The 14001-nt window shown below is 42.2% G+C and overlaps 1 protein-coding gene across 11 annotated transcripts in view; it reads right to left on the bottom strand.

Moving 5' to 3' along the window:
* ZBBX (zinc finger B-box domain containing) overlaps positions 1-14001 on the bottom strand; it is a 48663-nt gene that overhangs the window by 20100 nt on the left and 14562 nt on the right. For all 11 annotated transcript variants that reach the window (XM_074963621.1, XM_074963626.1, XM_074963617.1 and 8 more), the window contains one exon: positions 560-727. In XM_074963621.1, the coding sequence (XP_074819722.1) occupies positions 560-727 (168 nt within the window). The remainder of the gene's footprint in view (positions 1-559; positions 728-14001) is intronic.

Here is a 14001-nt window from a genome sequence, read left to right as displayed (position 1 = left end):
GCCAGATTGAATTGAGATGCTCCATCAACAGAGCTCTAAGCCAGACTACTAAACAAATGCATGAAGGCATGCAGACTTATAGCCATAGAGTTTAAGGCCAGAAGGGACCACCAGATCATCCAGCCTGACACTGGTATATCACAGGCCACACGCATACTAAATTCAACTAGGAATGAAAGCAATTTCTAAATTATCACTACTATTAAGTAGTACTATTAAGGCCATTCATATATTAGTGATAAGTATAAAATAGTTTACTATTAAAAGAAAATAGTTAATTCTAATGCTATAGATGTAATCTGCCAAAAGTCCAATGGAATCAGGGCTTGTTTAATTACAAGCAAAGCAGTAGAAATCTGAGGTCCTGCATCTCATGCGGACCACATGCACAGACATGGATCAGAGGGGTGGATCAAATGGATAGCCTGATCTGACTTTTGGCAATTTGTGGCACCAGAAATCACAGGGCCAATACACTTTAAGGAATTATGAGTGTAAAAATTGAATTTTCTGTTGTTTTACAGGAACACACACAGCTCACAGAAATTCCTCAGCCTACCTCAGCATTGCCTGTTGACATTAGCAGAGATGAAGAAATGTCTGACATGAATTGATTCTTGCTATTTACTTTCTTCTGCTCATGATTCTCTTTGGATTCATCAGGATTAAAGTATTTCATGAACTGATGGGTAGCTTCTAATTTTCCAACTGATACACGGGTTTTTGCCTACAAACAATACAGATCACCAGATTAATTCAAAATAAACACACACACTTTCCACTAAACAATGCTCAAATTACAGAGGCAGAAACAAAGAAACAGAGCAGAACACAGAATGATGGTGGACTGATCATATCCTATCTTCAACAATCTGAATCAAACCAAATATTCAGATCAGACAGGAATGTAAGATTTAATGAATATGGGAGATAATCTACAAGTGCATGTCATTTGTTAAAAGAACTTTATAATCAACATGCTATAAAATTTGTAACTAAGGAAGGTCAATCAGATATTGGTTAGATTTTGTCTTCTTTAAAACTGCAGCTGGAGAGACCCGTAAGAGATGAAGCTGATTTAAGTAGCTCAAAGAAATTCCAAACAAAGGCTGGAAGTACCAGGTCAAAGGCTGGAAGTAGTTCTTAGATGACAACAACAATTTTAATCACATTGTTGTTTGCATTGTTGTTGTAGCTGTGTTGGTCCTAGAATATTAGAGATACCAGGTGGGTGAAATATTATCTTTTATTGAACCAACTTCTGTTGATGAAAGACTCAAGCTTTCTCCAACAGAATCTGGTCCAATAAAAGATATTACCTCACCCACCTGGTCTCTCTATTCCATTGCCACTTTCTTTTATTCCTCTGCAACTTACGTTAGTATAAAGCAAACTGCTCCATAAATTTCATCTTAGAATCATAGAATCATAGAATATCAGGGTTGGAAGGGACCCCAGAAGGTCATCTAGTCCAACCCCCTGCTCGAAGCAGGACCAATTCCCAGTTAAATCATCCCAGCCAGGGCTTTGTCAAGCCTGACCTTAAAAACCTCTAAGGAAGGAGATTCTACCACCTCCCTAGGTAACGCATTCCAGTGTTTCACCACCCTCTTAGTGAAAAAGTTTTTCCTAATATCCAATCTAAACCTCCCCCATTGCAACTTGAGACCATTACTCCTCGTTCTGTCATCTGCTACCATTGAGAACAGTCTAGAGCCATCCTCTTTGGAACCCCCTTTCAGGTAGTTGAAAGCAGCTATCAAATCCCCCCTCATTCTTCTCTTCTGCAGACTAAACAATCCCAGCTCCCTCAGCCTCTCCTCATAAGTCATGTGCTCTAGACCCCTAATCATTTTTGTTGCCCTTCGCTGGACTCTCTCCAATTTATCCACATCCTTCTTGTAGTGTGGGGCCCAAAACTGGACACAGTACTCCAGATGAGGCCTCACCAGTGTCGAATAGAGGGGAACGATCACATCCCTCGATCTGCTGGCTATGCCCCTACTTATACATCCCAAAATGCCATTGGCCTTCTTGGCAACAAGGGCACACTGTTGACTCATATCCAGCTTCTCGTCCACTGTCACCCCTAAGTCCTTTTCCGCAGAACTGCTGCCTAGCCATTCGGTCCCTAGTCTGTAGCGGTGCATTGGATTCTTCCATCCTAAGTGCAGGACCCTGCACTTATCCGTATTGAACCTCATCAGATTTCTTTTGGCCCAATCCTCCAATTTGTCTAGGTCCTTCTGTATCCTATCCCTCCCCTCCAGCGTATCTACCACTCCTCCCAGTTTAGTATCATCTGCAAATTTGCTGAGAGTGCAATCCACACCATCCTCCAGATCATTTATGAAGATATTGAACAAAACCGGCCCCAGGACCGACCCCTGGGGCACTCCACTTGACACCGGCTGCCAACTAGACATGGAGCCATTTATCACTACCCGTTGAGCCTGACAATCTAGCCAGCTTTCTACCCACCTTATAGTGCATTCATCCAGCCCATACTTCTTTAACTTGCTGACAAGAATACTGTGGGAGACCGTGTCAAAAGCTTTGCTAAAGTCAAGAAACAATACATCCACTGCTTTCCCTTCATCCACAGAACCAGTAATCTCATCATAAAAGGCGATTAGATTAGTCAGGCATGACCTTCCCTTGGTGAATCCATGCTGACTGTTCCTGATCTTATGAGGTTCTAATTGCCCATACTTGAACAATTACCTAAATGAGAAAAGGTAAAACCAAAGAGAATAGAAAAAAGAATGCAAATCTCCTCTCTCCATTTGTCCTGTGGAAATATTTTGTTTCAGAGCCACATCTGGGATCTAGAAAATACAGTGGACATAGAGTGCTAAGTAGAAATATGTATGACGCCACAAAGGTCCCTGTGTTTCCCTCCTATGTAAAAATATGCATAGAAGAAAAAGCTAATAAGAATACTCCTTGGGTCTCAGGACAAGCAAGAATGCACACAGGAAGTGTGGCCAGAAAAAGCTGAAGAACACAGAGATCCACTGTAAACCTAGGCCCAATCACTTTGGCTCTGTGACTTCATCCACTCCAGGGAACTCCCTCTAGCCCCATCTACCTATGACAATACAGTTGATCTAGTATCCTTGCTGTCACTGGCTTGCACCTCCCATACCATATTCTACAACCTTCCAACAAGTATGCAAGAAGAGTTAATGTTGCTTCAAGCTACATTCGCTTTTTGCCATTTTGACTGCATATATTCTATTCAGATTCTTATCCCATAATTCTCAGCATGATATGGTGGGGGATACATTTTCCCAGGGGAAATATACTACTTTGTTGTGTCCCCTAGTTCTGATTCCCCACAACTACTGGCAACAATCCACGTCGGCAAAAGATCGCTAAAATACTTGGAGACCAGAAGCCACATATTTAGAGAGAAGCAGGAGACCTTCTCTACATAATTGCATTTCCTCTTGGCAGGGTTCCTTAAGGCATTTTATGCTCACTTGCTTCCCTCCAGAGGTAAAGTATAAGGCCAAAGAAAATGAATTTGGTGCTCTCTAGTCACTTTCTATTTGATTTTTGACCACAGCATTCAGGTGAAACTCAGCAAGACTAATATTCCCTGCTCAAGAGATAGTAGCATGTGGAAGCAAGTGAAGCAACTGACTGTATTGTTTGTGGCTCTAAATGGTACTATAACACATTTATATATGTCTATCACAAATATTTGTAAAACTGCCACCTAGAGTTCTATCTATACATTTTACACAGCATTACTCTCTTGATTTGGCATTTTGCTCATTTGTTTTGGAATTAATTCTATTTAACTGATTTCAAAGAGAATACTCGGATAAACGTACTGGACTGTTTCCTATATTATTATAGTTCCTAGCAAGTGATTTTAGATGCTCTCTGAGTTTCCTCTGCCTTGCTAACTAAACAAGATAAGATTATGGTGAAACATTCCAATTAGGGGGTAGGATTTTGAAAAATACTGAAGTGATTTCAGAGTACAAGTCCCATCAACTTTCAGTGGAACTTGTGCTTTCAAAAATCCCATCCATGATCCTTTGTAAACTTGGTATGATATGTAACTGGCTGTTTCCACACCAATTTGTTGAATTTTGAATTAATAAGAATTGTATCTTAAATGCATAAAATGATCTGGAAAATGATAAAAATGGGTCATATTCACAGGTTTTACTGTCACAATCTCAACCTATAGAATCTACTGCAAACTGTCATCATACTAAGAAGATAAAAAACCACCTCCAATCATCTATTTAAAAAGAAAACAATTAAAAATGAGCATTTTTATTATGATACTTGTTTTTATACTAACTTCAGGGCAGATCCGCAGGTGGTATAAATTAACTACTTCAGTGAGGCTCTGACAATTTACAACAGCTGAGGATCTGTCCCTTCCTTTCAAAAGAAAATTTTGACACTGCCACCGATTTTTAAAATCAGGGTTCAAGTATTATTCAGAATGTGTCTATATGAATATTTCCTTCCCACCCCCTCACAAAAACTGTTTCACTGGGCTTTCTAAATGTATTTTTAAAACATGAAGATCAATAGCACTTAAATATTTAGGATGATGGCAGGATGTCAATCTTTTGGACTAACAGAAACTCAATTATTTTGGCACAAATGTCAGAAAGTTATTTTAATGTGAAAGCATTCCAGATAACATAATGTCATAAAGATGATAGCAGCAGATCCAACCTACTTCCATTCCTCAAATGTAATGTATCTTGATTGCCAAGGACTTTCCTGAACCCCATTAAGGCCTAGGACTGTAAAAGCAGCAACTAAGGCCACAGTTGGATTTTCAATTTTCTCCTTTATCACATTAAAAATAAACGTATTCCTGCCATCTCATACATGCTGAACAGTTGAGACTGGATGTACAGCTACTTACTTGTTTTCCGAAGCCTTAGAGGCACACTACATAGATGCTCTAGCACATATCAATACATTCAGTGTTAGGCTTTGTAGATTAGCTAACACTTTCCCAGAATTTAGCAAACATCGTTTTATGTCGTTAGCTTAATTCTCACTGCCTTGCATTTCCCATTTTGTGCTGTACTTTTCCTTTGTCTACACGGCTGACACGAAGATTCTTTCTTCCTCGCCCTCTTGCAATACATCTGTTCACATGCTTTGCTAGATGTTTGCCAGAGTATATACTAAAAGGCAAAGTTACTATCTATAACTGTTTAGGTATTTGCTTCCAGAGATCAATCATTATGGGGATTTGGAGTCCTAGTACCAGGAGCTCTGAGCAGTCTAGAAGGGCAGTCCCTGTTGAGGCCACATAAGTGTTTCTCACTTTGACTGTTCAGATCCAATACAATTCTCCCCCAAGGAGTTCAGTCACAAATTTAATTAATGCATTATTTTTTTAATGAGCACCATCAGCATGGAAGCATGTTCTCTGGAATAGTGGTCAAAGCATCAAGGGGCATATGAATCTTTAGCGCATCTGGCACAAATATTTTGCAACGCCAGCTACATCAGTGCCATGCAAACACCTGTTCTCACTTTCAGGTGACACTGTAAAACAAGAAGTGGGAAGTATTATCTCCTGCAAATGTAAACAAACTTGTTTGTCTGAGTGATTGGTGGAACAAGAAGTAGGACTGAGTGGACTTGTAGGCGCTAAAGTTTTACGTTGTTTTATTTTTGAATGTGGTTATTTTTTGTACTTAATTCAACATTTGTAAGCTCACCTTTCATAATAAAGAGACTGCACTACAGTACTTGTAAAAGTGAACTGAAAAATACTAAAAAAAAATTTTGTAAAAAAAAAAATACTGTAAAAAATTTTTTACAATGTAAACACTTATAATAAAAAATAAATATAAAGTGAGCACTGTACACTTTGTATTCTGTGCTGTAACTGAAATCAATATATTTGAAAAATGTGGAAAACATCCAAAATATTTATATCAATAGTATTCTATTAATGTTTAACAGCGCAATTAATCATGATTATTTTTTTTTAAATCCCTTGACAGCCCTAGTTTCTGCTATATAAAGGGAAAAGAAAATATGATGGCATATGCCCTGTTCAGGACAGAGGGTTCTGACCTGCTACCTCCAGGTCGCCAGCTGCTAGCCCTCTGGCAGCTTTGTACGGGGGGAGATGTGACCTTAAGAGCTTCCCAGTTTCAGCTGGCTTAACCAATTCAGTGTACCCCAACTCACTATGGTTATAATCTGTATATAAAAAGTGTCATGTAAGATATCATTGGAAAACTAATAAAACTCACTGATATTAACATTCTTGCATGATGTACGTATGTGGCGTATACAAGAAGTTATTAAGAGGAAGTTACGTACCTTGTGCAGTAACAACAGTTCTTCGAGATGTGTCCCTATGAGTGCTCCACTGTAGGTGCACTTGCGTCATTGAGCTACTGATCAGAGAACTTTGATAGGAGTGTCCATTTGGCCCGCACACACACTGTCCCCTATTCATGCCCTGCCACGAGGCTAACCAGCATGTGCGGGCGAACCTCCACTCAGTTCCTTCTCTACCACAGAGTCCTAGACAAGAACTCCGAAGTAGAGGGGAGGAGGGTGGGATACGGAGCACCCATAGGGACACACATCTCAAAGAACCATTGTTACTGCAAAAGGTGAATAACTCTCTCTTTTTCTTTGAGTAACATCCCTCTGGATGCTCCACTGTAGGCAACTCCAAGCAGTAGCCCCATTGCAGGGCCAGAGCTTCGGAGTCAAGTCTTTGGATGACAATACCGTAAAGCCGAAGATAGCATCGGAGGCAGAGTCCCCGGTAATCACATAGTGTTCTGCAAAGGTATACTCAGACGCCCAGGTTTCAGCCCTGAACATTTTCAAGATAAGGACGTTCTTGAGGAAGGCAACAGAGGAGGAAAACGACCTCATGGAGTGCATGCTGTGAACCTGATAGCAGTGTTTGATACAGTTCAAGACCCATTTGGAGAGTCTCTGAGCCAATACTGCTGCAGCTTTAGACGTTTTCATAATGGATAAGAAAAGCTTAGATTTCCTAAAGCCTTCATCCTGTCCAGGTAAAGGGCCAAAGTCTCCTAATGTCTAGTGTGTGCAGTATACCCTCACTGTGATAACAGGGTAAAAGGCCAGGAGGTGAATCAGTTGGTTTATGTGAACAGACTAAGCCACATTGAGGATGATCTTCGGGTGCAGTTAGAGTAACCTTGTCCGGAAAGTATACTGTATGACAGGGTGTGCCATTAATGCCACTACCTCCCCAATTCTCTTCACTGAGGTGATCACCACCAGGAATGCTGTCTTCATGGACAGTGTTGTGAGTGAACAGATGGCCATATGTTCAAAGGGTGGCCTAGTCAGGTTTTTTAGTACTAAGTTTAGGTCCCATGACTGGGGGGGTTGGTGTAGGGGGAAGACATCTGGATTGGAGAAAAAGGTTTACTACATCCTTGAGGAATCACTGTGTAGTGGGGAGTGAGAGCACTGAATCTCTATTTGTTGAGGGAAGGCTGCTATGGCCAGCATGTGAATTTTGAGTGAACTAAGGGATAATCCTGATTTCTTGAGAGCCAATATATACTCTAGGGCAGCGTTTCCCAAACTTGGGATGCCGCTTGTGCAGGGAAAGCTCCTGGTGGGCCGGGCCGGTTTGTTTACCTGCCGCGTCCGCAGGTTCGGCCGATCGCGGCTCCCAGTGGCTGCGGTTTGCTGTGCCCAGCCAATGGGGGCTACGGGAAGCTTTAGTGCTTCTGCACAAAGGAAAGGCTATCTGGCATGCCCATGACAATTTGTGTAGTAAATGAATGCTATGTTATCTATAAGGATCCTTGTGTGTACACCTCTGATCAGCGGAAGGAAACGAGCACGTGTTCCTCACTGCTCTGAATTTGAGGAAGTCGATATGAACATGCCTCCATGGGTAACCATTTGCCTTGTTCGTGAAGTTGTTGAGATGTGCTCCCCATCCTAAGAGGGATGCATTGGCGATGAGGAGTAGTGACGGAGAGGGCTGTGCAAACGGAATCCCCACGTACGCTGGGTACTTCTACCAGTTCAAGGATTGTTTGACCTTGGTGGGTAACAATAGGGGGGTTTTTTAGACTGTCTCTGTTCGACCTGTACACTGAGCTGAACCACAACTGGAGACACCTCATATGTAATCTGGCCTGAGCTATCACAAACGTGCCCACAGTCATGTGCCCCAGAAGTTGAAGGCAGTGTTTGGCTAATATTTGAGGGCTGGTCTGCACTGTCTCTGTGGACAGATTGAGAAATCTATGTTGTGGGAGGAGCATTCTCACTCGAAGAGAGTTGAGACCAGCTCTTGTGAACTCTAATCTTTGTACTGGGGTTAATGTCGATTTTTGGACATTGATTTGTAGGCCCAGGCTTCTGAATAAGTCCACAGTCACATGGGTAACCTGTAGGGCTTTGAAGGAATGAGCCCTGAGGAGGTAGATGTCCAAATGGGGTAGATCATGATCCCCTGGGAACAAAGGTGAGATGCCATTACTGAGAGGACCTTGGAGAATACTCTGGGTGCCAATGATAGCCTGAAGGGGAGTACTCTGTATTGGTAGTGGTACTGTCCTAGGATAAATCTGAGGAACTGTCTGTGGGAAAGTAATATGGAAATATAGAAATAAGCATCCTGAAGCTCGAGGGCCGAAAATCAGTCTCCCTGTTCCACAGCTGGAATAATCACTGCTAGAGTGACCATCTTGAATTTTTGAGCCTTGACAAACTTGTTGAGAGCTCCGAGGTCCACTATGGGTCTCCAACCCCACTTTTCTTGATATGGGGAAGTAGCGAGAGTAAAAACCTTTCCTTCATACTTGCTGAGGTACTGGTTTTATGGCTTCTACACAGAGGAGGTGATCTATCTGTTGTCACAATAAACTCTCATGAGAAGCGTCCCTGGAGAGGGATGCGAAAGGTGTTGTGGAGGAAAGGGGGGTGGGCAGGGAGGTGAAATGAATGGGATACCCATTACAGATGATTTCTAGCACTCATTTGTCAAATGTTATCCCATTCCCAGGTGCAGTGGAACAGAACAAGGCATTATCCAAAGGGATGCAAAAGGTTGGTCAGCATCAGGTAGCTCTGAAGTGAGTGATCTGTTGGCGCCCAGTCTAATCCATCAGAATTGATATTTTGAAGTGGATGGTTGGAAAGACGAAGGTTGAGGGTCCAATGGTTTGCGCTTTGCGAATCTGGACTCTCTCTTTTGTAGTTCATAAAAGCATTGAGATTGATATGTGATTTAAGAGAGGGATAAGAACTGCATTTACTCTTCTGTCCAGATGCATAAATCCCCAATGACTGAAGGATAGCCCTGGAATCTTTGAGTTTGTGGAGGGATCTTTTCCGCAAACAATTTGGTGCCTTCGAAGGGAAGGTCCTCCACAGTTGTCTGTAATTCCTTGGGGAAGCCAGATAAATGTAGCGAAGAGGCTCCTTGCATCACTACTGCTGTGGAGATGGATCGGTATCAGTCATGTTGAGCACTGACTGGAGTGCCATCTTGGTCACCAGTTGTCCTTCATAGATAATGGCCCTGAACTGATCTCTGTAAGATTCTAGAAACTGATAAATAAATTGAATTTGGAATAATCAAAGTAGTCGTATTTTGCTGTTAGTGCTTGATAATTCGCTATGCGGAATTGTAGGTTGGCACGAAGGATGCAGGGGCCTGCCATAAAGTTGGCTGGATCCAAGAGAGCCTCATTGATGGGGAGGGCTACTCTCGATGAAGAAAAGGAGTGTAAAATGTCTATCAGTTTATGTTGTGATTCTTTTACCTCCTCTAGAGGTAATTGCAGAGTATCTGCCACCCTCTTAGCTAAGTCTTGAAAGAGACAGCAGAGGGGGCATCACTGCCTCATCTGGTGAAGGGGACAAAATGTTGGTCAGAAGTGTGACCTCTTCATCGAGGTCCACCTCCTGTTTCTCCCTCATCTCTTCTGGAGGTTCAGTGGCTCTAGATCAGTGGTTCCCAAACTTGGTTCGCGGCTTGTTTGGAGTAAGCCCCTGGTGGGCCACAAGATGCTTTGTTTTCCTGGAGCATCTGCAGGTACGGCCACTCACAACTGCCAGTGGCCATGGTTTGCCATTCGCAGCCAATGGGAGCTGCGGGAAGCGGTGGCCCAGCTCACACTGCTTCCCGCAACTCCCATTCGCCGGGAAGAGTGAACCACCACCACTGGGAGCTGCAAGCAGCCATACCTGCAGACACTCAGGTAAACAAAGTGTCTCTGGGCCCACCAAGGGCTAACCCTGAACAAGCTGCGAACCAAGTTTGGGAACCACTGCTCTAGATGCAGAGGCTAGTGGAAGGCACTTCGTTAATTTGTAATGGGCCACGCTAGATGCCCTGTAGGCATAATGTCTATATGCCTCTCACGGGTCCTATTGGGATGGCAGGAAGGGTCCCGGTGGCTGGCACCATAGTTGTCCATATCAGGGTGGTTGAGGGCCCGATGGACTGTACAGCTGTGAAGGCCCAGACTGGTAATGGGCACTATAGGGTGCATGAAAGGAGCGATGGGAAACAACCTCCTCCTACTCGCTATCAGACTCTCCACTGGACAATGGTGGTGCATAGCATAGTGCTGGTGGTGACTCCTGAGTTCGGGGTAGACTCAGTACCGAGCAGCGGAGACTCAGGTACATTAGATATTGTAAAGTCTTTGAAGCATCTGAACTCCTGTGTTGCTGGGGAGGTCAGTACCAGTGATGGCTGCTGGTGCGGAGACAACAGTACTGACCAGGTCAGCAATGTATGCCAGGCTAAATGCGCCAGCATTGTTTGACATACCATTGATGGTACCGAGGCGTTGCCCATACAGAGGATTCTTCCCCTAAGCATGGTCTCTGTCTTTATCTCTGCCAGTCAATACCATAGCTTCAGTGCCTGTGCCCATCGGATTTTTAGGCATGTCAATGCATCCTGCTGAGACAGTACCGTCTGGCCAGCTCCAGTGCCATTGGTACTGACGATACCGAACATGCCAGGGATCTTTTCCAGCTGGTTTGGGCTCATTCTGGGGATTCACAGCTCTCTTTTTTTGAAGCCTTATGTGAGTGTCTCATAGTTTTAGTTCACCACCTTTGGATTTGGAGGGCTCCTGTGAAGACTCCCATTTGGGTAAATCTTGGCATGGGTCTGAAGGAGGTTGGAGAGCTGCCTCCATTAGAAGGAGTTTAAATCTGAGCTCCCTGTCTTTTCAAGTTGGCTTCAGTTGCTGACAAAAACCACACTTCTGGGTTTTCCCCGAGGCAACGGACACTATAAGAATGTCCGTCCATTACAGGGAAGGCCTCTTTACATGAAAGGCATCTCTTAAACCCCAGTGAATTAGGCATACCCTGGAGAAAGGGAAAGTAGTAGATAAAGTTTTGGGGTTTTTAAAAACAAAAACAAATATAAAAAGATTAGTAACTATTTAATTTTGAACAACAGAGTTAACGATCCGATGAACGGACTGCTAATACCTCCATCTATAGCCAGGAGTGGTTGAGAAGAAACTGAGGGTGGGGCTGAATGCACACGCTGGTTAGCCTCATGGCAGAGCATGAAGAAGGGACAGTGCATGTGCAGGCCAAACAAATACTGCTATCCCAAGTTCTCTAATCAGCTGCACAGGGATGCAAGTGCACCTATAGCGGATCACTATTTGAAGAAGAAGGAGTGTTACAATTATATTCTTAAAATGTGTTTAAGCACAGTCTTCCTTAGAAAAAGGAATGTTTACTTGATTCTCTGACCAGCCCTGTCTTCAGGCAAAGACCATGAAGGTCCATATTCACATACCAGGTAAACAAAAATATCAAGCTAACAAGTGGGGGAGAAGGTAGCATGGCTTCTATGCCCCAGGAGGATAGAAAAACTAAGTCTGGGTTTTACTTTTCAAAGAATACATTGCAAAGGTTTACTGGTCTATACAGACAGGGGGACTGAAGGTCAAGAGATAAGCAACTGAACCAACTGATTACACACAATATTACTATATTATCAAAGTGTACGAAGCTAATGAGACACTGGTGATTAATAGCATTGTGAAATGTATGTATTAATACAATATGAGGAAATATGGATACTGAATGATATTATACTTTAAAGTCTATGGCCAAACATGGAGAAACAGGTTTCCTCAGAGATAAGAGAAAAGTTAGCTATCTACCAATTAAATTAAACAAGTTGCAACCAGAAACAATGGAAGCCAAATTTACATAGAAATCAGCAAGGAAGTGGGGACTCCACAGGAAGGGAAGAACAGCATGAAGTCATCCTGCTTCCTGAAACAAAGTCACTGAAGTTTGGAAGATATAAGCAAAGGCAGAAACCATATTTGGGATCCATCATCAGGCAGACAAGGGAACAGAGCTCTTGCAAGCTGAGAAAGATGTGTCCTTCAACCAAGGGTGGGGGAGGGAATCTCTGTCTCTGGGAAATGAATATAGGTAAGAAAAAACATCTTGAACAAATCCTGTACCTTGCTAGATTAAGTTTTAGATTTGTAGATGTGTGTTTTCACTTCTGTTTGCTAGTAACCCTTTCTAACTTTATTTCTTTTATGCGGCACCACTTAACCTAAATCCTAACATTAATAATTTGGTTTATTTTTACTATGAGAAAACTCAGTGCTGTGTTTAAGCAGAATTGTGCATTATCCCAGTTAAGTTAATAAGCTGTGACGTGCTTGTGTGTCTTTAGAGGAACAAAAAAACATCATTTCTCTGAACTGCCCAGCAGGTGGCTGGACATTGCAGAGCACACAGGTATGGGGAAATTCAGGACTGGGAGTATGTTTGGGTCACCTTGCGGGAAGTAACTCAGGCTGGTGGAAGCGAGAGTGGGGCTCTCGGACTATACAGGCTGCTGAGCTCAGAGCTGCTGAACCAGGTCTGTCTACCACACAACCACTTCAGGGTTTGACCAGCATGCTTGTAGGTTGGTTGTGAACATCCCAGGCTGGAAGCTACAGAAACAAAGCATTGTAAGGCACCTACGGTTGCATGGCAAATGGTGTCACAACCCCTCAACTGGTCTGGACTGCACCCCTGAAGACCAGGACAATCTGCCCCTGATTCACTGTATGATCTGGTATAAAACCTTAATCTTGGTGTGTCTCAACTTCCCCATTTATAAATAAAAATAACAATTTGTCCTCCTTTATAAAGCATTTTGAGATCTATGAATGAGACTGCAAGTTATTATTATTAATACTCCAACCTTATGTTCTGAATGTACAAATTGTGAGAACTGATAGATCAAATAGATTTGATAAATCACTGTTTGTGACTGTTCAATGTGGAGAAAATGCTTTTAAATCCAGCCAAAATAGCTGACAGAACACATATATCTTGCTGTATAAGGTGGGCTAGTAACAGGGGTCCAAGAAGATGATTTACTACCTGCTTTTCTACACTACTGACTATCATCCCTCAATGTGCTGGGTCATCCTGTAACTCTCTTAATTTTTTCCTCTTAATGTAATCTTTCAAATAATACCCTATGAGCATGCATCGTTCTGACAAGAACACATTAATCAGAGCAACAACTTTGATAATTTATAGCATTACTAAAAAGATTATACTTTTGGGGGGAAAAGGTCTGACATCTGCAAATAAATTTCAGTGAGAGAAAGTACCATAAGATTGTCACAGGGCACATCTTGACAATCAAACATTGTCATTGTCCAAAAATACAGTTTGTCTTGGTAATAAACACAAATTAAATGGAAAGGAAATATTTAAGTTTCCTAAGATTCAGTCAACATGCTGTTATACATATTCCCTATATTTACAATAATTTTCATATTTATCTTAAAGTAATTTTGTTTCTCTCCACGGAAGAAAGTCTAAACACTTCTACATACAGAACTCCTGACTTGTTTTCTCTTTGGTTCATTACAACAGCCCATAAAACAGTGCAACCATAATTAATGTATCAACGAAACAAAATGAAAAATAGGATAATTTTATATAATTTCTACAAATTGAACTGCATAA

This window comes from Natator depressus, chromosome 9, assembly GCF_965152275.1.
Source record: "Natator depressus isolate rNatDep1 chromosome 9, rNatDep2.hap1, whole genome shotgun sequence".
NCBI lineage: Eukaryota > Metazoa > Chordata > Testudines > Cheloniidae > Natator > Natator depressus.
Note: the sequence above shows the minus strand (reverse complement) of the source record. Positions and strands in the feature narration are given on the sequence as shown.